The sequence below is a fragment of the Centropristis striata genome, chromosome 6 (genome assembly GCF_030273125.1).
Source record: "Centropristis striata isolate RG_2023a ecotype Rhode Island chromosome 6, C.striata_1.0, whole genome shotgun sequence".
Classification (NCBI taxonomy): Eukaryota; Metazoa; Chordata; class Actinopteri; order Perciformes; family Serranidae; genus Centropristis; species Centropristis striata.
This window is the reverse complement of record NC_081522.1, coordinates 5,946,634-5,973,725: the sequence shown is the minus strand read 5'-3', so window position 1 is coordinate 5,973,725 and position 27,092 is coordinate 5,946,634. Positions and strand designations below refer to the sequence as shown.

At 36.7% G+C, this 27,092-nt stretch overlaps 1 protein-coding gene across 1 annotated transcript in view; it reads right to left on the bottom strand.

The window, feature by feature from the left end:
- The window catches only part of ppm1h (protein phosphatase, Mg2+/Mn2+ dependent, 1H), a 52,370-nt gene extending 27,408 nt beyond the window's left edge, over positions 1 to 24,962 (bottom strand). Inside the window, exons 1-3 of the mRNA XM_059334514.1 lie at positions 24,459 to 24,962; positions 8,725 to 8,890; positions 2,734 to 3,090 (exon numbers count right to left, since the gene is read on the bottom strand). Of these exons, the coding sequence (XP_059190497.1) occupies positions 2,734 to 3,090; positions 8,725 to 8,890; positions 24,459 to 24,691 (756 nt within the window). The 5' untranslated portion in view covers positions 24,692 to 24,962. The remainder of the gene's footprint in view (positions 1 to 2,733; positions 3,091 to 8,724; positions 8,891 to 24,458) is intronic.
- Positions 24,963 to 27,092: the final 2,130 nt, after the last annotated feature.

The following is a 27,092-nucleotide window of genomic DNA, read 5'->3' as shown; positions in this document are numbered from 1 at the left end:
CTCTCTGAATTAATTGTAATTGATGTTGATTGATAACAACTATAAGGTAATAATGCCTTATAGCCTTTTTTCAGTACTGTTTGTTATTGTTTGTTGTGTCAAAGTTCATTAGCACTGGCTATAAAAAATCCAGACATGGCAATGTAAACAAAGGATTTCAACATTTTTTTTGTACATTCACAAGCAGTTTCCCATATATCAGTAATCCTTTCCTTCTCTTGTATACAACCCTGAATTAAAGACCAAAAAGAGTGACTTTTGATCTCAATGAAACTGAACATAAGATCGTTACTCTTTGTTTAACCCAGCCAGCAGAGGAAAAACACAACAGAGCGCTGATCGAAACCCTGCTGTTGAAACGGAGGCCAGTGACCTTTAACCTCTTCCCCCTTAAAGCCTGTCAGACAGGCTGCTGTTTAATTGGCTCCAGTTCAGATCTGTTGGCCTCTGAATGATCTACGCAGCCAGATGGCTCGTTTGTGACCTGCTGCGACTAGAAGGGAAAGTTTAATACTTCTGCTGACTCTGACTGACTGACTGACTGACTGACTGACTGACTGGCACCATTGTGATAATGATTGCAACAACATTTTAATTTCAAGTTTACCCTGCAATTGGTGTGGTTGGGCTGTTCGGGTCCGAGACATTACATTACATTACATGTCATTTAGCTGACGCTTTTGTCCAAAGCGACTTACAATAAGTGCATTCAACCTGATGGTGCTAGACATAGACCATAGGAATCAAGTATGTACAAAACTTTAAGAGCTAACTGTCATTGCTAAAGGAGTGCTATATGTTAAAGAAGAAAAGAAGAGAAAAGAATAAGAGCTTTTTTAAAAATATATATATTTTTTAAATGTTAGGTGACCATGACTTAACCGAGGTATTGTTGGAAGAGATACTCAGTGCAGATGGAGCAACCTGTGAGTCTAATCCGTGGGAAGACTTTCTGGGTCGAATTATTGTAGAATTATCGATTAGACAAGACCAGTCTGTGAATTTGTGTTTGTCAGGACAGTAAGACTCTTTACTTATTGGCTTCAGGGCAAAAAAAGGTGTGCACATGGAACAACCAAACACACACAATTGTAAAGTACTTATTAAATTGCTCTGCTGCACTTTATTATTATTATATTTTTACTTCTATTTTATAAACTGAATGATTATAAGCCTACATGTGTAAGTATCCTTGAGCAAGATACTGAACCCCAAATGGCTCCTGATGCTGCGTTCATCGGTTCATCCCAATGGTGGCAGGTAGCCTCCGCCACCAGTGTGAATGTGTGTGTGTGTGTGTGAACGGGTGAATGAGCGCAGTCTGTAGTGTAAAGCGCTTTGGATAAAAGCGATATATAATTTACCATTTTAATTTTTATGCTCAATCAATGTGAAGCACTTGGCGCCTGTAATTTTTTTTGTTGTAAAGCGCTTTGAGCTGATTTCATTCCTGAAAGGTGCTATAAAAATAAAGATTAGCATTATTATTACTCTGCAAGTGGGCACCACTATTTGGAAGAAAAATAAAATTATGTTTATTTTAACTAATATAGCGATTGTGATATAATGACATTGGAGGAAATTATAAGATTTTTCCATAATTTTTTAAGTTTTAATTGAAAAAATATATTCAAATGATCATGGTGTGATATCTACTCAACAAATATTTTTTCTTAAGTCTGTAGTAAACAATATGGAGGGCGGGGTATCTTGCAGCACAACAATACTTAATTCTGAAGGTCTTATGACAATATGCCTTAAAGATTATTGCACCTCCCTGTGATTTGGATATTGCACTAGTCCATAATCTGATTGTGATTTAATTAACTGTGCATCTCTATACTCTAATATTGTCTGTATAGTTGTAGAAAAAGTCAAACTGTCAACATGTTTGATGAAATACATGAGAAAAAATGAGTAGAAAACTTTGACAGCTTCATTTCAAGGCTACAAGGTGACATGCCTTTAATACTCAAAGCATAGATGTTATCATTTTACGGGATTTAATTTGTGTTTAACAGAGATTCTCATTTGTGAAATCTTCTTTTTGTAAAACCAACAGCAGGAAACTGAGAGGCCTATGTGCATTTTCGCTTGTATGCCTAATTACAGAGAGTCAATATCAATTGACTTAGTCAGTAATTAGAGGTTAATGGATGTTAAGTAACCATACTGATTCCCAGATGTTGCACAGGGATACTGATGGATGTGGTGTGAAATTCTGGAAATTAGACAGTAAATTAAACAGTTTGTCTCTTTAAGAGTGCAGTTTTCACCACGTTGTGTTCTGATATATGAGCCTAAAGTAAATGAGAAATGCATGTCATTTAAAAAAAGCCTAAACTCTAAAACCTCAGTCAACCCTTATATTATCTCACTGTAGGCTTTTAAGCAGAAATTTCTGTCTTTCTTTCCTTTTCCATCTCGTTGCTTTTATGTAATGCAGCTGGGAAAAAAGTTTTTTTTTTTTTTTTTTAAAGGGGAATGACTAGCCTTTTTCTCCAAATGCACATAAACCCAGGAATAGAAGCAACAACTCTGGGTGATTTGACAGGGGAATGTCCAATGTTATTTTGGGAATAAAGAAAATTACTAAGAGTAGTTGCAGTACGCAAGAAACACTGAGGGAAAGTCCAAAGAGGACAACAAAAAGGTCAACAGAGACGTCATAAACCGATACAATTCATTTCTTTAATAAAGAGCCGAAAAGCTTACCAAGCACACGCCTCTTACCATGTCTTTGAAAGCGTTCTCGATGGCGCCGACCACCAGGCTCTCGTGTGAAACTTTCTTCTCAGTAAAGAAGCGCGTGGGCGGCGTGCTGGGTGAGCCCGGGGCCCCTGCGGCGCCGCGGAGCGAGGCGGCCCTGGTGAGGGCGCGCTGGGACGTCGGGGTGAGGTGGTGATTGACGGGCTCCTCTCCGAGACATGTGGGCGGCAGCAGGTTGGGAGTGCAGATGATCTCCAGCACCTCCTGAAGGTGCAGAGCGATGTGGTGGTGCAGAAGGCGGGAGGCGACTACGGCCGCACCGGAGCCGGCGTGGCCGTCAAACAGCGCCCAGTAGTTGAAGGTGAGCTCTTCAGAGCTGTCCTGGATACAGATAAGAGTCAGGCATCAGACGCTTTCATCATTTGAGTCAATGTTTGCAACTGGGTGGTTGATGTGACGCTCAATTTTTGTGTTCCCAGTGACAAATATTACTAAAATTTGATAATATTTCATTAAAATGAATGTTTTAATATGCAGTTCGTTCTTCTACATCTAATCCATCTGCAAACAATGAGTATCGTTCTTCCACTATGCAAATATTCTGTTTTGAACATGACATTTGTCCACCGGTGCAACTGTCCTAGGTAGCATTACTTATCTTAAAACAACTGTAATTTAATGAAAAATGAATCTAAATACATTAAAATACTTGAATGCATGTCATACGAGTGTTTACTTAGTGAATCTAGAGGATATAAGTGTTAAGGTCCCTATGTAGAGTTATTATGACACATTACATTTTGTCCGCAAAACTTGTGTCCTACTGGAGCAACGGCATTATGTAGATATAAAACAGGCATTAATGTGACCACCCCATTACTGAGAGGGGTCCTTCCAGAATCAGGAAGGACAGAAGAATCTCTGGAGCAGGTGGACTGCACACAAGATCACTTCTGTCTCAAATATTTTCATAATATTACTATTTCCGTGCAGTGTTGGAACTGGTCGTCTTAAGGTAGTCCTTTGGTACGACGCAGTTTAAGTATTGATCTGAATATTTTTTATCAATTTACATTGATTGATCATTGAAAATAATGTAAATTGATAAAAATATTCATAACTAATATGCCTTGGGCTTATCTATGTTATCTGTCCAACATTCTCTGTATTAAATAATGACATTCTTTATTTTGTTGCACCGGTGGACACATTTTAGGACTACCACACCAAAAAGTTAATAATATGCTAAATATATTCAGTTTTGAATTATTCACATATAAGGGAATATAATTGTATGTCATTTGATATATATTTTTGCATTATTCTTTTTTTCACTTTGAATTTGAGTTCACGTCAACCACCCAACTACAGGATGTAGCATGTAAGCAGAGGAGCTGTCAGATCTTGCATTCACTCAACTATTGTGACCGAAAAATCTATTTATTTTCTATGAAGCAACCTCATCTAGTGCGTCCATGGTCATTGAGTTTGTCAGCTGAGCATACTAGCCATGGAATAACTTTATTTAGTAAACAGCAGCCAACAAGAAATCTTTGTTTTGAGTTTGAAGTTGGCCAATAAAATATTTAAAGAATTATCAAAACATCTCTAAATAGATGCTTGTAAAACGGCTGCATCCAGTTTCTAATTACACCAAGAATGAAGTTTTATTAAGTTTTTTCATTCATATCAAAATTAATGAAATGTAATGACATTTAGGGCTGGGCGATATGGACCAAGAGTCATATCCCAATATATTTAGGCTGAATATCGATGTACGATTTTTATCGCAAAGTGAGAGCAAATGTTCAGTCAAAGCCAAATATGACATGTCAACAACAAGTAGTTTTATTGAAACTTTTTATATAAGTGAACTTAAATAATGTATAACAACAGGAGTACCTTTTTTCAAATCAAAGCTCCATAAAGTGCAAATTTAATTAAAGAAATATCTAAAATAGCCTATGAAATAAAATAGCCAATCTTTTTCCGAAATAAATATATTTATACGAGAAAAGAAAAACAAACATTACAAAATAACAAAATATGACAAACCCTAGAAAGGGCAGCATTTATAAATAGAAAGAAAGAAAAAAAATTGAACTGTATTGATATACACTACTGGTCAAAAGTTTTAGAACACACCAACTTTTCCAGAATTTAATTGAAAATGATGCAGTTTAATGTCTCAGTGTACTCTGAAATTAATGCACATTTGCAACATTTAAAAGTCTTTATTAAGCATGATAGTGTTTTGAAAGTAAAAAAAAGATTCAAAATCACATTTTATGTTGGACTAAAGGACTAAAAAAAGACACACAAAATGACCAAAAAAAGACACAAAATGACAAAAAAGACACAAAATGACTAAAAAAAGACATGAAAAGAATTCAAAAATGGACAAAATAGCCCAAGACTCCATAGAGTTAAGTTGTTAATCCATTTCTTGTTCCCTGAAAAAGGCCTACTTGTATAATTCTGAAATGTACATTATTTTTCAGTTTTGGTTAACCTTATCTTTTTTTATTTACCTCTGGCAGTTCACCACTTACCTTTGTACCCTTTCAAGCTGTTCATTTGACTTGAACTGCTTGAATTTCAATAAAAAACTGGAAAAATTGGGGTGTTCTAAAACTTTTGACCGGTAGTGTATGCAATATGGTCTAATTCCATATCACATTTAAAAATATATCGATATATTGCCCAGCCCTAATGACATCATTCAAAAGTATAAAAGTGTGAATGTGGGATTTTTTAAGCTTCTCCTCCATAAAGTACTGCTCTGGTTCTTTACCTGAAGTGACCCCCCCTAGCTCAAGATACTGTACATTTTGGGTGGGAAATAAGAAATAATGTCTGCTTTATGTGAATTCTCTCTTATCTTTGCTTTTTTATTGCAAAATGTTTGATAGTTTTACTTCATTGGCCTCCAAAGGGAGGGGAGCAACACTGGTGGAACATCTTGCAACTGACTTCTAGTTTGCACTTGTGCCCAGTTGACACAAGGATTTGAGTTTGATGCCGATACTGTTTTTAGAGCGGCAAAATTCATCGATAACTGATATGGTGGTAATTTTTTGAGCTTGAATGAAAATAGATTATTTGTGTGGATTGTGCACTTTTTATTTTATTTTTTTCCACTCTACAAATGTACCCAGAGAGCTACTTTCTCAAACATAAAGCTTTATTAAAATATATTTAACACTGTTGTACTTTATACAAAACATTTTTTTTAAATTGTCAGCCAATTCTATAAATGATAGCTGAGAAAATAAAGAATAAATAGGAAAAAATAAATGGCTAAATAAACATTATTACTGTTCGGTTTCAGTCAATTGCTGACTATTTAAAAAAGAAAAAATATATATAGCTTATACCATTTCTTAAACGAACCATGCACGTTTTTTTGTTTCATTTATTGTGCAAAAAAAGTTTTCATAACGGAACATTTCGGACAGCATATACACCGATATGATAAACTTTTGATTGGCCAATATCTGCCAATAATATCTGTCAACTGATACAGTACAGGCCAAAAGTTTGGACACACCTTCTCATTCAATGCGTTTTCTTTATTTTCATGACTATTTACATTGTAGATTCTCACTGAAGGCATCAAAACTATGAATGAACACATATGGAATTATGTACTTAACAAAAAAGTGTGAAATAACTGAAAACATGTCTTGTATTTTAGATTCCTCAAAGTAACCACCCTTTGCTTACTAGAATATAAGACATGTTTTCAGTTATTTCACACTTTTTTGTTAAGTACATAATTCCACATGTGTTCATTAATAGTTTTGATGAATCTACAATGTAAATAGTCATGGAAATAAAGGAAACGCATTGAATGAGAAGGCATGTCCAAACTTTTGGCCTGTACTGTCTATCTGTTGGGCTCTAATCGAAGCTGCCACAGAGACTCAAACAGAAAGCTGCAAGTTCCCGTTGTTAAAGCTGACTCATGCAGACATTATTGCTTTAAATTTATGGGTGACACTGCATTAAAATTCCTCCCTCGTGTAGGTGCTCAGTTGGAACGCTTTTAGGCTTTCATTCAATCACTGATTTAAAAGTGCCCTTCATCTTGTTGGAGTCCAGCCTGTTCTGCTATGATGTTAATGTCTGCTCTGGGATCAATGCCTCAATATCCAGGTTTTAATTTACCTAACACTGTATGTCCCAAAGCTGGACACCGTCTTGTGTGTTCATCTACAAAGTGCCACCTTCCCTCATAACAAAGTATCTTGTGATCTGGTTCCATCATTGTACACCTTTTGAGTTTACCGTCTTCAAAAAGTGCAGTGACTCTGTGATGTTTCACCCTCCTGGAGCCAATGGTAATGCTTTTTCTAGTTTGAGTCACACATTAACCCATTCTATGTTATAAGTCACATGCAACTCCATGAAAGCATGGAGTTGCTTTTGCACACATCTCATCATGCCGTGACACAGAGATCTGACTTCTTTAGGGTTTATGCAGCATTTTTCTGCGTGCATTATTGCTTACACATACTTCTGCACACGCTCAATCAGATCTTCTAATTATAGTGCAGGCAGTTTCTACAATATCAGCCTATGCAGCAAGCAAAGAGCATTGGAAAGCCTCTACACCAGCGCTGGTATTGGTCTAGTGTTTCTGCAGCAGTGAGTCATGAGGTACTTGCATGAGTTAGCTGTAGGCTCTGGGTGGGCCTGAGCAAAGTGCTGGTGGGCTGAAGGGACATTTTTAGCAGCAGTTTTAGTTGATATGGATATCTTTTTGCCTTTAGGAATTAATGACAGTGATTTATATGAGCAGTTGGAGAAGAAAGAACAGTGAGGAAATACAGAAATCACAGAGTGTGTGTCAAATCAACAAGACAAAGTATAAACACAAGCGATAGACATCAGTGTTTAGTGGTTTTCAAGTTATTTTCAGCTTAACAACTAATGGGACAGAGCAACCATTGTTAACAGCTGAATAAAGCGTGTTGATACACTGTGAACACAGCACACTGCCCTATAAAAGCAACAGTTTATATTTCATAATGATAAACGTTTTTTCTTTGTACACACAATACTGTACTTGTAGGATGACGTGGTGAACTTTAAAGACTTTTTGTGTGTTTCTGTGAGCAAATGTACTAACATCCGCCTGCGCGTGTAAGTGGCTGTCAGGAGGCTGTGGTGTGTAAAGGGCGCTGCGATGTACGCCCCAATAAACTGCTGACGGGACGGGATAAGGGGACTTTGGGTCCCAGCAGCCGGCCCCCAGGGGCATTCAAGGACTACATCGACCCTGACCATAACCTGGATTTCATCAGTGAATACATTTACATTTACATTTAGTCATTTAGCAGACGCTTTTATCCAAAGCGACTTACAGGAAGAGTAAAAAGCAAACAATCAAGGTATAGTGCAATAAGAGTTATTAGTGCTAGTGACAATTCTTTGAGGAGTAGACTTATCATGTGGTCTAGGAGAGAAGATGCTCTCTGAAGAGCTGGGTTTTCAGGAGTTTTTTAAAGGTAGAGAGGGACGCCCCTGCTCTGGTAGGAATAAATGCTAAAATGTAAAAGCTTCCAATTGATCACAAAGGTGACTCTTCCTGCTTGTATTAGGAAAATAATTTAAATTTTGATTCAAAATTTTTAACTGAAGTAAAGAGCTCAAAAAAAATATGTAAATTAAAGGTACAATATGCAACTTTTGCCCGCATTAAAATGTTAAAAACAACCCTAAATTATCCTAAATGCTTCCAACAACCCAGAGCACATTTTATTTAAGATAACGTGCGTTTCATTCATTCAAAATATTTCTTTTAACTTGTGCAATTCATTTCTTATGAGAATTTCTACTTCAGTGTCCTGTTATTATCACGTCAGCAGCAAATATGTGTATCCACAGACAAGGGAAACAATATATTTCACTGCCGTTTGTATTTTGTTTTACCTCAGCACTTCCTGTGGTCACTAAATTTGTCTGCAGATTGTCATTCAAGGTGGAAAAGGTGGATGTTTCCTGACTCACCGGATTCTCCCGGAGGCCCAAACCCTCTCCATTGGGCAGGGAAGACCTCCTGCGGGTCATGGGGGTCCGGTTGGGCGTAGAGCATCCTGCAGGTCTCCTTTTGACCACCAGCACCTCGCAGCAGGCCTGGTCCTCATTTAACGTGCTCTTTCCTGCATTGATCACCCTGACGGAGACGGGAAGACGGGACACAAAACAGGGAAATAAGCCATAATTCTGTTTAACAGGACACCTCAGATAATAAGTAGAAAGAGATAATAAAAACTATTTAATTAAGTAAACAAAATCTTGGCCAAATAGACCGTCCCTAACAAAGCCTGGGGGATCTGAGGGATGAATTATTTCTATGACATTAGTTGTCATCTCTGCTCACATCATTTCATCCCTTCTATCAGAAACAAAAACACTGTAACAGCTGTGTCTCAGATTAAACTTCAAAAGATTGTCACTCTCTACATTCATCACTACTTAGATAACATATTTCCTGAATGCTGGTGGTGAAAGATGATACACAGCTACAGCGATTCAATGTGGTGTTCAAAGACCTTAACCCTCTATGGTACGGTGTTGCCCTCAGTCAACATTCCCATTTTTGGCCTTCCAAATTTCTACAATGCATGTTTTAGAGTGTTGTGATACTTTAATAAAGGGGGAAGAGTATAGGGAACCACTAGCAACTTTTTTTCAAAGGAAACAGCTTTGCTATATATATATATGTGTATATATATATTCCTACTGATAGGTGAGTAAACCTTCATTTTTGATAGTTGCATATACTTAGCATGTTCAATGGGTCGTTGGTTCAATGGTACAATGTTGCCTACAGGCAACATCCAGACAAGAAACTGGTTAAAAAAGATCCTTTTATAATGTTTTTAAATTTGAAATGTTATGTATTGTACCCTGTTGAAGCTATTGAATCTTAAAATAAATTATGTTAAAATTAATTTAAAAACTTTCTTTTTCAGTTGTGCACTGTTATGATACTTCAGATAATGTTTATTTAGTCTAATTTAAGACAAAAAACACTCTAAACTTTTTTTTCCCTAACTGGCATAATAATGTGTACCATAGAGGGTTAACATTTCAACTCAAGCTACGACCTTTTATCTACAGGACGATGAAACCCTCCCATTTGATTCCTGTGTGAGAGTTTCCCCTCCAATGTTTTGTAGTGAGTCCATGCAATATAAAGCCAGCAGATACGCTTTCTTTAAATACACATTCTAGTTTGAGACCCACGCGTGTAGCAGGGAGGTCAGAATGACACATAAATACTGCATTATACAACACCTGGCAGATGGTGCACTGCTGCTGCGAGCTGGACAAGCACACGCTGCTGAACAATACTCCAGGCATTCTCGATTTAGCCGCACCGTAGGAGATGTTAGGTCTACAGAGGCCCTATTAAAACTTTGCATAAGCTATCTTTGCTATATCTGACAACAAAGCTCAGGAGGTTTGATAAGCTAGGGGCATGCAAGAAAAAATACTCCGTTTTGACAATTTATTTTTGCGTAAAGCCTTTTTAAAGTTTTTAAAGATGTCGAGATTGGTAGAATGTCTTTTTTTTTTTTTACTTTCTTTTTATTGAACATTTTAACAAACATTTTGCATACATCTGGTATACATGAATCAATCCCCTCCAATAATACATCTTCAGATTACACTTGCCATCTTTCATCTTGGATCAGATATAAATTAACTTTACATTTTTATTCACTCCAATAAATTTGTGCAACTGAAATAGTAGTCATCCAATGTCATCCAAAAATTGTGACTAATCAAACAGCAATTTGTTCCAGTGTAGCAAAATTTTAGAAATAAAAAATAAGCAAAGAAACAATAAAATAATTATAATAAAAAAGATAAAATAAAATAAAAAAACATAACTTTTCAACTTCTGTAGCTACAAACCAGGGTACTTTTCCTTCTAATGATGGTCATCTCAGATAAAGTCAGATCTAATTGATTTTATGTACTCAATACATATGTACTTTATGTACCCAATTTTTCCATATTCTTTTAAATCTGTCCTCCTCCAGTCTCACGGAGAAAGTTAATTTTTCCATCACATAAATATTATGTATAACCTCCACCCAGTCCTCAATCTTAGGTTCCTCCTTTTTCATCCACTTTCTGGTAATTGCTTTTTTGCTTGCAATCAACATTATTTTAAAGGTAGAATGTCTTTATTTCTTCATTCTGCATCTCAAGTGCGAATCACGTCAAATAAAGGGAGCATTATATGTCTACATGTGGATATGAGAGGCAGCCATGATTGCCTCCCTATGGAGGATCCTATATAAATAATCCTAATTGGTCATGGGGATGTACCTGCAGAGCACAGATCCTCTGCCCCAGCTAAGAAAACACTGTTGGTTGTAAAACTGACAGGATATTGACTGGGCAGAGCTTTACTCAGTGAGATTGATTTTAATTGGGGTCTTACACAATGGGCTATTCACCACTTCCCTGTCGTACAGACTAATAATAGCACACTCCCTGTCGTGTGTCAATAGACCCCTTATCGAAAACGCCACACTGGCGTCACACACGCGATTGCACATCCACATCGGCTGCGGAAGGAATCAGAAGTCAACTTAAATACACGAGAAAACTGAAAATCAAAGGAAGAGTTGTGACTGAGCTGCCGAAACTGGAAAGGTAATAATAAAAGTCTTCATTTTTTATACATATACATTATTATTTCATACATTTATACATGTTTTTATACTTGCCTATCCCTGAGTGATAAAATATTATATCAAGACATTTCAACAGTGAAATAGAGAGAAAAGTGCAATGCAAAAGTTGTCTTTTTTGCCAGTTAGTTTTCTTTGCAATCAGTGTTCTTATTGCCGGTCTGTTTTTTTTGCAAACGGCATGCATGTACTTTGTTAATGTTTGTATACAAATAATTGGTCTATAAGTCAGGTTTAACCCATAAGAACCCAGACCCAGTTATCCTTAAAGGAAAATATGGGGGAAATACCACATAGAACACATTTATGATGTTTTTAAAAAAAAATCTACCCCTAAATGTCAAAGATCTGTGATGTGACATAAACGTTATATTGCGCATGTATGGTATTAATGTTTATGATATTTCTTAATTTAAAATAAAATAAAAAACAAGCCACATTTTTTGCTTACAGACACTCAAATTTGCCTTTTTCTCTGCATCTCCACAACATATCAAAATTGTGACATTAATAGTGCTGTTTAACAATTAATTATTTTTCAGATTGGTTTTAAGTGATAAAACAATAATAAATCAATAATAAACATTAAACTTAGCCTCGTAACAAAAACTAAGCTTTTTGAAATTAGCTACTTTTTCACATTTCTGTTTCCAGTCACAGCCACATTTTGGATAAGTCACTTCTTGTCAAAGTCACATGACCACCTCACCAGGATGTTGAGTATGTGTCGCTTAGGGATTTAATGAGTTAAGGTGAAGCATAAAGCTGAATATGAGAGATTCTTGAAGATTTAAAGTGTTTGTTACATGGGTGTCACCGTGGGTTCTTATGGGTTAAAGGAAATGCTTGACACACACCTACCCAACTATTTTTATGAAAGAGCCCACACTTGATTCAAGTATGAAACATGGAAAGATGCTCACTTTAGAAAAGTGCTGAGAATATTTGTCAAATAAGTCTGATCAGTCTGTTGAAAGAAAACTCATTCAAGTCAAATGTCCACACAAAGGTCAAATGTTCAAGCTCCAGTTTCTTCAAAAAGGAATTTGCTGTTTTACTGTTTTATATCGTTGTAATTAACATGAGCATTACATATGAACACTCCTGAAATCATGATCAAAAAAAGTACCGAACGTCATTCACAAGTCAAAATGTAAATGTGCTGCTTGACTTTGTTTTATATTTTTATATTTTAAATAAAAATCATATATCTTTGGATTCCAGCAGTTAATGTATTGGCTTCTGGGAAATTGTGATGGACTTTTTTTCTTTTTTCCATTTTTTCCATTTTCTTTTCTGGCATCTTATAAACTAAATAATTAGTTGTTACTGTATTTTAAAAAACAGTGTAAATAATCATTAGTTAGAACTTTAAAAACCTATCACTCAAAGAAATAAACATAAATGCAGTAAATAAGTTTTCACCACATTCATTTTATGTTTCATAAAACAGCAGCAGAAAAAATACTTAAAACTAGAGATTGTGACCATAAACTAATGTAGAAGATGTTCACTGAGGTAACAAATCAAGTGAGCATTATTTTTTTTATATTTACTTTCATACAGTTAGACTTCTTTTTGCATCCAGTGGAGTCACCGACCTGCTGGCCATTAGAACTAATGCAGGTTCAATGCCCTTAAAACCAAGTCTTTCTGTTGTACACTATCGGTCAAAAGTTTTAGAACACCCCAATTTTATAATTTTTTACTGAAATTAAAGCAGTTCAAGTCAAATGAACAGCTTGAAAGGGTACAAATGTAAGTGGTGAACTGCCAGAGGTAAATAAAAAAAGGTAAGGTTAACCAAAACTGAAAGATAATGTACATTTCAGAATTATGCAAGTAGGCCTTTTTTCAGGGAACAAGAAATGGATTAACAACTTAACTCTATGGAGTCTTGGGCTATTTTGTCCATTTTTGAATTCTTTTCATGTCTTTGTAAGTCATTTTTCTGTCTTTTTGTGTCTTTTTTAAGTCTTTTGGTGTCTTTTTTTGTCATTTTGTGTCTTTTTTTGGTCATTTTGTGTCTTTTTTTAGTCCTTTAGTTCAACATAAAATGTGATTTTGAATCTTTTTTTTTTTTTCAAAACACTATCATGCTCAATAAAGAATTTTAAATGTTGCAAATGTGCATTCATTTCAGAGTAGACTGAGACATTAAACTGCATCATTTTCAATTAAATTCTGGAAAAGTTGGTGTGTTCTAAAACTTTTGACCAGTAGTGTATATAAATGACAGCAAACTTTTTTTACACAGCATATCGAACGTGTTTAGATATCCAGCTTTCCAGGCAGCACTTGGTTCCAGAGCGTGCCACAACTCTTAAGTGTTGTATGTAGTTTAAGTTTTGACAGGAGCATGGTCTGGAAAAAAGGGTCAACATTAATGTACGTGCACAGTGTATGTGTAGCTAATGTGTTCCTTTAACTCATTTCCCCGAGATGAATAGAGGCCACAAACTTCACGCAGCATCATGCGTGTCTGAGACCAAAGCCCCGCAGGGAGCGACGTTCATTTGACCCTGGAAGATCACAAGATTAACAACAGTAGCGCTGTCGAGCCTTTCATCTCTGATACGAGAGGAAAAGCCTCCAGACCCCGAGGCGCGAGCTGTGTCCGAGAGCAGGGCTGTCATATTCACTTATCTCATTTCATTCCTTCACATTTGAGACAATGGCATGACCTTAATTACGCTGTCAGAGATGTAAACTACAGTGTCCTTTCTTTCTGGGGATCTTTTTCTTTACAGAGAATCTAGACCTGAAGTTTGGCTCCAAAGGCAGAGTAAGATACCACCAGGTCATTTAGGGCAGTAGTTCTCAACCCTTTAGAGTCGCGACCCCAGATTTAACATGCATGTTGTCCGCGACCCCTGCACACTGAACAGAATTTCACACGCACAGTTCAGATCGACCAAAAAAGAAACAAAATGACCGAACAAGGAAACAAAATGACCAAAAAAGACACAAATTGACCTGAAAATGATCAAAAAAGACACAATATGACCAAAAAAGACACAAAATTACCAAAAAAGACACAAAATGACAAAAAAGACACAGATTGACCAAAAAAGACACAAAATGACCAAAAAAGACACAAAATGACAAAAAAGACACAGATTGACCAAAAAAGACACAAAATGACCAAAAAAGACACAAATTGACCACAAAATGATCAAAAAAAGACACAAAATTACCAAAAGACACAAAATAGCCAAAAAAAGGAAACAAAATGACCAAAAAAGACACAAATTGACCATAAAGACATTAAGTGACCAAAAAGACTAAAACACTTTAACACAGTGGAGACAGAGCTGACTCCCAAAATGATTTGGCGACCCCCAGAAATCATCTCGCGACCCCAACTGGGGTCCCGACCCCAAGGTTGAGAATAGCTGATTTAGGGGATATAATAATACAATGGCAGAAGACTTGTAGATATCAATTTTGATGTGCAATGATTATTTATCATTTAGGATTTGCTGCTGTTCTTTGTTTTACGCATCTGTGCATGTAATATCTTCTTTGGAGTGTTCAAAAAGTCCTGTGATCACTAAACTAATTTTTAGTTGTATGACCACAGTTTTTTATAACTGCTTCACATCTGTGTGGCATGGAGTCAACCAACTTGTGGCTCCATTCAGCTGTTATTCCACTCCAAGATTCTTTAACAACATTTCACAATTCATTTACATTTCTTGGTTTTGCTTCAGAAACAGCATTTTTTATGTCACCCCACAAATTCTCAATTGGATTAAGGTCCACTCCATCACATCAATGTTGTTGGTTTGGAACCAAGATTTTGCTTGTTTACTAGTGTGTTTGGGGTCATTGTCTTGTTGAAACACCCATTTCAAGGCGATGACCTCTTCAGCATAAGGCAACATGACCTCTTCAAGTATTCTGACATATGCAAACTGATCCATGATCCCTGAAACATGCCCATATCATGATGCTTCATGTCTTCACTGTGTACTGTGGCTTGAATTCAGAGTTTGGGGCTCGTCTCACAAACTGTCTGCGGCCCTTGGACCCAAAAAGAACAATTTTACTCTCATCAGTACACAAAATGTTCCTCCATTTCTCTTTAGGCCAGTTGACGTGTTCTTTGGCAGATTGTAACCTCTTCTGCACATGCCTTTTTTTTAACAGAGGGACTTTGCGGGGGATTCTTGTATATAGATTAGCTTCACACAGGCGTCTTCTAACTGTCACAGCACTTCCAGGTAACTCCAGACTGTCTCTGATCACCCTGGAGCTGATCATTGGCTGAGCCTTTGCCATTCTGATTATTCTTCTATCCATTTTGATGGTTGTCTTCCGTTTTCTGCCATGTGTCTCTGGTTTTTCTCTCCATTTTAAAGCATTGGAGATCATTTTAGCTGAACAGCCTATAATTGTTTGCACCTCTTTATAAGTTTAGTTATAAGTCACAAGTGCTGGCTTCATCCTTAAATAGAGGCCACCTGATTCAATGACCTCACTGATTGAATGCCACACTGCAATTTTTTTTTTTAACACACCCCTTTCAACTAATTGCCCAATTGCACAGCCTTAAGAGCTGCATATCATGAATGCTGGGTCTTGTTGGTTTTCTGAAAATCTACTGCACCTACTGGTACCTTGTTAGCCTTGTAGCAATAAAAAAAATTAATAAAAACCTGGATTAATCTGGTAAATCACATTGGACTGCTATTATATTGAACACTATTGTACATACATATTGCAGTAGTATTGTTTGGTTGACTTTTGTTGCTTTCACAAAATACTTAAACAATAGGATTTTAAATACATTCTCATCAGTATTGTGGATATAATAATAATGCACAGCTAGAACAGCCCGTAATTTCAGAAAATAACATCATGATATTTTACTGTAATGCAGCCTTGAAAACCAACAAAAGACACCATTACAATATTATGAATGAAGACAGTAACCTGAGAAGAGTCTCATGTCACGATAAAATCAATTAAAAATGTATATATTTCCTATCTTCTATGTCTTTTATGCTTTTATTCCAATACACGGTCACTTTTTCTATTTATATCTACATGTTTTGAATCTATATTTAGATACTCCTTTGAATTCTTCTTCTCTCTTTGTATCGTATTTGTGTTGACTTGTTTCTGCTTCAGCATCTCAGTAAGCAAATTACTTAAGATAACAACGATGAACCTGAATGTCACGTGTCTCGTTCAATGGTTACTTACAGTTACAAGCTGCATGTTAATGAAATCTGGCACTGAACCGAAACAGCATTACGTTGTTTCTGCCTGGGAGCGATGTGCTGTGTTGATGTAGCAGAAACGACACAAGACCATGTGCCGTATCATGTGACCAACACTGGGAAGCCTTGGATGTAAAAAGTGCTGCTCATGTGCTTCCTCTCAACATGTGTGTAATGTGAGTATGACATCAACATAATTTAAAGTGGGAAAATATCAGCAAAAGTAAAGGAAAACACAACATATTTAGGGGATTTTTGTGGCGTTTAAAATTCCACTATTAAACGGCCTGGAGCTGCTCCTTTTCTTATCTCTGTTCCTTTAGAAATGAATGCTGAGTATGTCTTCTACTGACATGTCCTCCCACACATACAAGTCCGCTGACCTGCAGACAAAACGTACATCGTGCAGCGGTGGTCCTACAGTTCAGCTCACAGACACGCTTATTGATTAAGTATTGATCAGACAGCCGCTTAGGTTAAATGGACTGCATTTATATTGCACATCTACTCTACCGACATCTCAAAGAGCTTTACGACACATGGTGGGGAGGGAGATTAATAGGATTTTATCTAAGAATCTGCTACGTGACCCATTATGCATGTTGCTTGGGATATCAAATGGCTTTATTGTTGATAAGTATGAGAAGAAATTGTACAAAATGTTAACTTTCTGTGCTAGAAAATGTATTCTCTTAAACTGGATAACAGATAAAGCTCCCTCTGGAACACATTGGCATAAGGTTATAATAGAATATATATCTCTTGACTATCTGACATGTATGCTGCGTGATAAAGAGGACATCTTTCATAGAATATGGGACCCTTTTATGTTATACATTGGTATGAGTATTTCAACCATATTTACATGAGGATTTACATAGGACTGGAACATGTGGGGTGCTTAACTGTCATTTATTTTTGTATCTATATAATTTCTGAATCATCTGTCGATATGTACTTTTTTTTACTTATTTATTTTTTCTCTGTGTCTGTGAGCCGAGTTGTAGTGTAGTATAGCCCAGTGTGGGTTCTTTTTATTTTATTTTATTTTTATATATTCTATTTTATTTGTTTGATTGTTCTTTGTGTTTGTTTGTTTTTCACTGTGTGCTGTGAAAACCAATAAACATATTGTTTTTTTAAAAAAAAGAGCTTTACGACACGTGCCGACATTCACCATTTCATACACATTTATAAACCGATGGCAGATCTGTCTGTCTGCTGATTTGCTTATCAGCATATATGTATGGCCACACAATAACCCTCCTCCTACCTATTAACTATCAGAAATCTATCAAACACCTGGTGTTGTAAATATCTACTCTTTATTTTTTTGATTTTACCTTATTTTCTGTTTAAGTTGTTTGACCTTTTCTTGTTCTGTAAATAAAAATAAAGTTGTCCTCCAAAAGTGGGGGAGTGGTGGTGGGCCAAAAAATAATAATAAAAATAATAAATAAAAATAAACCGATGAATGCAGTTCATACAGTTAGAGAAAATAAAATACACTCTCAGGAGATCTAGGGATAAATTATTTTCTGTTTGGGATCCAGTGCTGACATACTTGGGTAAACTTAAGGTTGTGCCCACTTAAAGCCACTTAGCAGCCCTCTAGCATTTGCATTTACACTTGTGCCATTCATCCATGTGAACTGTAGTGTGTAGTACACGACATCAGCAATGGTGAGCCTAGGTTGTTTTTTTGTATTATTTTTCCTTACTATAAGTATAAGTATTATTGTTATTGCAATGCATACAGTGTCCTACATGTTTTGTTTTGGTTTTGTTTGTGGTTTCTTTTGTTTTTCTTATTTATTTTTTTTGCTCAAAGACACTTCGACACAAGGAGAAGCTGGAGATTGAACTTTGCAATCACCAGAGTGAAACAGTGAGTGAGTGAATGAATGAATGAGTGAATGAATGAATCAGTGGCTGCAAAGGCTTACTCTTCACCCTCTAAGTGCTACGACTCCTCTATGGCAATAAGGAAGAAGGGCTAGGCACTTCATCAATTATGTAATGTAATTTATTTTCACCAATGATTTTGGCTTCCAATTTTTGAAAACAAAGTAACTGAGATAAAATGTTTATTGTGCTGCATTGAGTTTTGCAGTGATGCTCTTATTTTGTCTTGTAATAAATTTAGCCTAACTTCCTTTACAGTGCTGCACCTTTATGGCGAGTTACAGACTGGAATATGTTGAATTTAGCTTATCAAAATGTTGAATATACCATTATTTTGGTCAAATTTATTTTTTATTTATAATTATATGTATATATATTGAATATATGTTCAGTAGTTTTCAGGAGGTTTTTAGATTATTTACTTTAATCTAATTTATTTGTATTATAATTTTTGTTTTATTTTGAATGTATTATTTTATTATGTATTATATTGTGTATATTTATAATTTATATAGCTTTTTTTTCATTTCTTTAAAATTATTTTTTTTTGTTAAATTATAGTTAAAGATGAAAAGGCAAGGTTTTTCTTTTAAAGTACTAAAGTAACTGATAAATGATTGATGATAATACTGTAAAAAAAGATAAACAATAGCTAGTCAATAAAATTGAGGCAACAGATTGCATGCAATATTATTAATTAAATCTAACTACGTTACAAGTTGAGTTAATAACAACTTAACAGGAAGTGCCTGTCAATTAAAAACAGACTAATTTTATTGTGTTGGATTCATTCAAAATTCTCTTGATTTAGAGTTACATACACATAAAGATTATATTTAATGTGATCAAAATAAGTAGATTCCATCTCAAACATTTTTATATTAAAGTTACTTAAACAACTGCCTCAAAATCAAGGACGCATTTATATTTAATACATTTTATCAAATATATTAAGTAAAATGAAATGACTACAGAATAATTTATTACAGTGAAGATTTTAGATATAATTGACCCCCTACAAGCAAGTTGTTAGGGGTGAAGAGAGAAAGAATGAGGATTAAAATGTGAGCTGAGGTGAAGCCCATTAGGACTGTGTTTTTGCCAAAGTACCACTGAAAATTGATCTCTCCTACTGCTGAAGTGGCCTAATGAATCTCTACTTTTAGCTACTAAAGAATTTGGTTGGACATAATCTTTCCACCGCTAGACTTTGTCTCTTTTCTCATCCCATCACTGTTCTTCCTCCTAAAAGTGACTCAAAGAAAACAAAGTAGACACTAGAATCAGAAATGAAGGCAGGGATTATTATTTTAAGTTTAAAGTTGTTATGGCTGTTAATGAGAAGGCCTTTATTAACCCTCTATGGTACGGTGTTGCCCTTAGGCAACATACCCATTTTTTGGCCTGTCAAATTTCTACAATACAGGTTTTTGAAAGATGCGATACTTTAAAAAAAGGGGGAGAGTCTAGGGAACCACTAGCAATGCTTTAATTTGTCATCATTTGACTTCCAGGAGGCCATATTGAAATCCTTTTTTGTAGACTTTTCCGAAGGAAACAGCTTTACATCATAGGTGACCTTTATTTTTGATAGTTTCATCCACTCCAGACATTAATTTCAATGGGCCGTTGGTTCAATGGTACAATGTTGCCTACAAGCAAAATTCAGACAGGAAACCAGTTGAAAAAGTTCCTTTTATAATGTTATTACATTTAAAATGTTACGCATTGAAGCTACTAAATCTTTTACACATGTTTATTAAATAAATGATGTTAATGTGAGCACCGTTTTGGGACAATGTTGCCTACGGGCAACAAACAAAAAAAACCTTCCAAAAAAATGACTATGACATTTCTTCAGATTATATTTATTTAGTCTATTTTAAGACAAAAAAACACTCCAAACATATTTTTCCTAACTGCCATCATAATGCGTACCATAGAGGGTTAACTTAACCCATTGACGCCTAAAACTGCCTGTAAAACTCTCTGGGCGATTTTAAAATAAGCCCCTAAAACCTGAAGTTTTTCTGGAAATTCAACAGAAGTGTCAACGCTTCTACTAAATAATAGATTTTTCATCCTCTGTAGCAGATAGAAATGAAATTTAAAAAGTATTTGAGACCTTATACAAATACTACAAAACGACGTATCCGCTTTCCAGGCTTCAATGGGTTAAAGTGTGCAAACTGCTTCATGTGTACATTAACCTGAAGGTTGTGATGTAAGTTAGTAACACTTTTCTGACTGCACCACAAGTATTAATATAAGGTGTGTTAACTGTAATAGGAACATGTGGCACTTGGCATTTTTTGTTTTTTTGAATGGACACGGTCACGGCAAGGTCAGCCTCTCCAAAACTGAAAAGACTTCCTGGAGAGAGCACGCCTCATTGCACTCAACTGAAGGTGACATCAGGAGCTGTTTCCTCCTCGTGAACTACATCCTCACAGTGAAACTGGGTGCACAGGGCAGAATCATTAGTGGTCAGTGCTGGTGTATAAAACAACCGCCTGTAAGTGCGCAGGACAGGAGAGTCTTGTGAACAATTCTCACTGATCCATTCAAGTGACCATGCTCACTGGACCTGACAGCACACACACTCCGAGACAGTGCATCAAATCCTTTTCATAAAGCTTGGAGTGCTGCTTGTCTTGCCTCCACAGGGAGCAGAACAATAACCCAGGATAACCTCGAGCTGAGTTCAGAGAGGCCTGCTCAGAGACGGGCCGGGCTGTGCAGGAGAATAACACAACACAGAGGAGGAATGTGCAATCCATCCTGCATGATCCTGAACTTTGATTTTACATTCCTGCTGAATGTGAGAAAAAGAGTCAGGATGTGGAAATAAGACGTAAAAACAAAATAACTTGTTTCTCCAAAAATCAAATATGAGTATTTATATAGTAAAATTGGCAGGATGCACACACTTACTTGATTCCTGGGGTCTATGTCTAGTACCTTCAGGTTGAATGCACTTATTGTAGGTCGCTTTGGACAAAAGCGTCAGCTAAATGACATGTAATGTAATTTAATGTAATGTAACCATTTCAGACGTCTTTATTAAGATTGTCACGCCACGAGAATTTTAAACTTTGATACAATACTTGTACTTGATACTTCTTTCAATACCTTGCAAACAGATAAAGAAATCTGAGGCAAACAAAACTGTTTTTTATTTATTTTTAAATGAAAAAACCTACACACTGTATACAAACCAAGACACAGTTGATTTTCTTCCCTGTCGTTTCATCTGTGCAGCCTAGGAATTAAAATCTGATGTTTGGATCAGTTTATTATAATTATTTTAGTATTTTTAAAACTAATGCATGTCAATATTGTATAATTTAAACATGCAGTATTGAAAAAGTATCAAAATATCAATACTTTTGACAACCTTATTCCCTTCGAGCCATATCTTCTTCAAATAAGATATATATTAAAAATATGTATAGCATCAGGTATTATAGCTCTTCCAAATGCTACCAAGGTAACTGTTAATTTTCCCAGAGCGCTGGAAGTATCCTGGCGGTTCACCACTGAGCGCCATCAGTATCTGACCCTGCTAACCCTCACATCACATCATCTCATATGGGCTCAGGTTTCTCCACTGGCAGTGAGATTTCACAACAACAAAGCCCGCTGGTCAGCCAGCTGTTGACAAATCCCCCAGTATGGCTCAGTCCTGGCTAATGCTACACCACACACACACACACACACACACACACTCACACTCCTGGCAGCATCATGACATCTACACATGAAGTAGGGCCTTATAACGGATCCTGTATAAATATATAAATCTTGTCCAATAGTGATTTTTATAAGACACAGCAACCAGCAATGTTATGATTAATATTGAAAGACACAATTAGCAAAGAAAAGAAAATCCTTTTAACTAAAATTATGCAGCCTACTTTAGAACACAGCAGTGGGAGATGGTTTCCTTTCTTTTTTTTCGTCTTGAGATTAAAAATTCTTCATGGCAGATTTGCATATGGAGGGCGTGTATGAGAATCAAACATTTTCAAAGGATTTTCTCATTATATGGAGGCAGAGACTGTATAGATCTCTTATAGAACCCGAACAGTCAATTAATCAGTGATAAAGAAATTCACCAACCACTAGTAAGCATTGAATCATTAATCAAGCACACATGCCTATTTTCATTTGGTTCCACCTTCTGACATGTGAGGATTTTGCTGCTTTTTGTACTTTTTTTGCTTTACATCACAGTAAATTTAATAATTTGGGGTTTGGGGCTGTTGGTCAGACAATACAAGTAATTTTAATACGTCACCTTGAGCTCTGGGACATATTTAAGAATTTGATACTGAAAATACTTTTTTTGTCGTAGCCTCAGTCCCTCTTTCTATCCTGGTAAAGTGTTAACGTGTCCTGTTTACGCCTTGTAATCGAAGACCAGTTGCCTGAGGGAGTGTCACTGACCTGGCTGTCTTAAGATGACAAGCATTTGCAGATATGTATTGGGTTCACAGCAGGACGACTGCAACATTAGAAACATTAGATGCAACGAGATAGGGGGAGTTCCTGCACTCTGTGTCCTTACTGAACAGTATCGATTAAACAATCAGGCTGAAGGAAACGTCCGCTCTATCAAAACTGCCCATCAACAGCATGAAGATAAAGCTTTATGCAAAGAGGAAACACAGAGCAAACTAACTCCTCTTTGTGATTTTATGAATTCAGGGCACTAAACTGCAGCATCACACACTGTGCAGTGAGGATTGCCTCAAGGACTGAACTGTGACCTCTATAGTTATGAGACAGCCTCACTAAGCACCAGGTACTTTGTGTGGGATTGTATGAGTAGAAGTGATTCTGACTCTGTGCTCGCGGGGTGTTTGGAGATGAGTTCATCCTACTTCGGAGCCATGTCCTGTCAAAGGTAAATGTGCACTACATGACGTGAAAAGGTTTTGTTTGCATAGTGCAGATCTTCTTTTAGCTTGAGGAGGTGTACAGCACACTGCTCTTTCCTGCATGCAAATTAAGTCATTCCTGGCTCCCATTTCCTGTTTATGGCCATGAGAAAAATATATCACCAAGTCTACATTTTCTGCCATTTTTCTGCAGCTGCACTCCCATACTAACAACAAACAACTTTGCTTTTCATGAGTCGAGCCGCTGAATTAGATGCTATTTATAATATGTCCTTTTGAAACACAACACAGCCGGTTTATTAGAGCCTTGGCAGGAAGATGCGGCGAGCCAAATGGATTGTGTACGCCCAAACATTAGATGTGATATCAATAATACAACAGATGATCTCAGGTCCGGCTGGTGATTTTAGGATGCCTTTAAGTGGCTGACAAAGCAAACATTGGATGAGCAAATACTTTAAACGTGCTGCTCTACAAGTGACAGCTGTGTGTCCCATGTAATGTAAAGAACGCTGTCCGGTTTTACCGGCTTTACTGAGACACTCTATTGTCCTGAAACAGGTTTTATTGTGAATGGCAATAACATCTTTTATTTGCACCAGTTTACCACCTCACGTATCTCTGAGGGTGCAGTTTATTGTTGATCTTGTGATCTCTTTTTAAAAAACACTAGAATTTACTCATTTACAGTACTGCACCAATAGGCTTTCCCCCCCACCATCACAATAATAAAAGCTTTCCTATATGGCCTACATTATAGCGACCTTATCTGTTATGTAGATGTTTATATTGGAGGCTAAGCTATCACTGAATTGGAGAAAAAGCAAGCTGCTGCACCTTGGCCTACTTTCAAATCACATGAATCCTGCCATAATAACAAAAGCGTGTTTACGCCTTGCCGGATGATCTCAGCGGTCCTGGAAAGACGCGCTCACTTCCAGAGGATGCTGTGTGCTGAGCAAAGAAAAGATGGACGCATACAGGTTACTCACTCTGCGTAGCCGGTGGACCAAGGCAGCCGTTTGGTCTCCTTCAGTATGAGGATCGGTCTCGCAATGTGATCCGCCGAGCACTCTATCTCGTCCGGCGACAGTCCCAGGAACTCCGGTCTGCAGTACGGGTATTTCAGCGGCAGATCCGAGCCGCCCTGATGGTCACCGTTGGACCCACCAGCCATCATACCTCCCATAAAATTGGCCACCGCCGATTTCACCCGCGTGAGCATGGTCCTGCTGCAGCGTGGGTCCAGGCGATGCGATTGCGTGAGTTTCCCCCCGCCCGACAGATCCCCGCACGGCGACGCAGTTTCGCGGCGTGAAAGGTAGAGACACACAGCGGCCGGGAAAACTCATTCAGCCCCAGCGCTCCCTCGGTGAACGCGGAAATAAAAAAAAAGAAAAGAAGAAAAAAAGAAAAGCCAGAGAGAGAGACACACACACACAGGCAGGCAGAGCTGTACGCTAGTCATGTGACAAACCGGTTGCTGCTGGTGGATTTGGTCGCAGTGGCATCTCAGCGAGCAGCTTAGGCTACTGTTGACACTGCCGGAGGGCAAAGGTGCATAATCCCACTGCGACGATTACCTGCCGGACAAGGTGCAGCACCGGCTGCTTCTTTTCCATAGAAACACACATTGACAATTAGCATGTAATATTCCACACATGACCCCATTCTCACATCAATAACAATCGCAGTTTGCATTAATTGTAATCATAATGTCTTATATCTAGACCCACAGAGCCCACTGCTGTAGCCTATCCTGTATGTAAATAATAGTATTCAATGCAAAATTAGCCAACTTGATCTCTTTGCCTATTTTTTTTTTTTTTTTTTTGATAACCATGTAATATGTAGGCTAGTTCAGTAGTACAACCCTGATTCCAAATAGCTGTGAAAATAAATAATAATAATTATTATTTTTAAATAAATAAATACAGTGCAAAATACATGATATCTAGTGCTTTAACTGGGAAACTTTTTTTTCCCCAGTATAATATAATTTAAAAAAAAAACTTTTTACATATTGCACAGCGTCCCAACTTTTATGGAATTTAGGTCGTAGGTTAGTGGAAGTTTTCCTTTGCCATAAACAGGACCTGCCCTGCTCATTTCATGAAGGTAATAAAACACTGAAATAACCATAAAACATTGTGACTGCACCAGATAAGGAACTGTGTCATGCTTTTTGAGCTATATATACGTGCTTTTTTGCATGCAACATCAGGCCTATATATATATATATATATATATATATATATATATATATCTGATGTTGCATGCAAAAAATAAATTTGCGTGTAGGAGGAGGATTTTACAGTCAGATTTTGAGGTATGAAATGTTTTTTTGCACCACACTTCTTACAATACTGTTGTTATATAAATTATGTATTGTATAAATTAGAGAGTAGTGTCTTAGGGAAATTGTAAAGTATTTAATCTATTTTTCTATATTGTTTAAGTGTTGCAACTAACCCCAATGACAACTCAATACATTTCTCTATATACTACTCTTTTTCCCAGCTGCAGGAGTTGGTAAGAAAATGACAGGGGTGCGTTTGCACATGTGCTGAAATCTGCATCAGATGGAGTGTTGCACACTAGGATCTGTCCCCCAAAAATTCTCCATTTGCCACGTGGTGTAAGCAAATACTGACAGATGCATGGTTAGTATGTTAGACCTTAGTAGTAATTGGTAATTAGTGTATGTGACAGTTTTATGGGGATCTTTAGTCAAAAATTAAAGGTACTCTGTGTCAAAAATTTGAGAGCGCCAACAAAAAAAATTAAATAGGTGCTGAGACGAAAATTCAAAGTCAAAAACTCTCAACTGTTATACTGCTGGAAAAAAAATCACATAGTCATTTTGAAAGTGAGAGGGATAGTATTGCATAAAAAATAGTTATAAATACTGGCGTCCCTGAACACCCAGACAGAAGTAATGAATCATTTTCTGGAGCATATTTCTGAAATGTGTTATCAGGTCAAAATCAGGTTTGTAAGCACTTCTCATAAAAGTCAGGAAGTCATAAAAGTATTAAGCTGATACAAAGCACAAACTGTCCCCCTGCAACAGCTGGATTTAATCCTCTCTGTTAAAGGTCACAATCCGAAATCACTCAACCTTTCCAAAAAATGATAACATTATTCTTCATATGTTATTTATTTTGTCTTCATAAGAAAGAATAAAGTAAGGGGGAAGAGCTCACAGACTATTTCTCTCCCTCGCTCTCTCATGCGCACGCACACACACGCACACACACACACACACACACACACACACAGGAAGACAGTGTGAGAACAGTCAGCTGACTCTGGCACCTTGAGTGGACAACCAAGACTATAATTGATGTCAAATGTAATGTAATGAATCATATAGTAGAAATAATAACATTTTTTCAAAGAGCAGTGAAAAAAAAAGTCAATCCAATGCTCCACAAGGGGAAATAATTAATGTAAATACAAAAAAAGGTCTAAATATGATACATAAGGATCAAATAAGTTAAAGCAAAGTAAAGGGAAAAACCATAATAAATGAAATCACAATAAGTCAAATCTTTAGGTGTATGAGTATATTTTCTGCAGAGATTTGAGACATATTGATTGTGGCAGCCTCATTTCTCACTGAC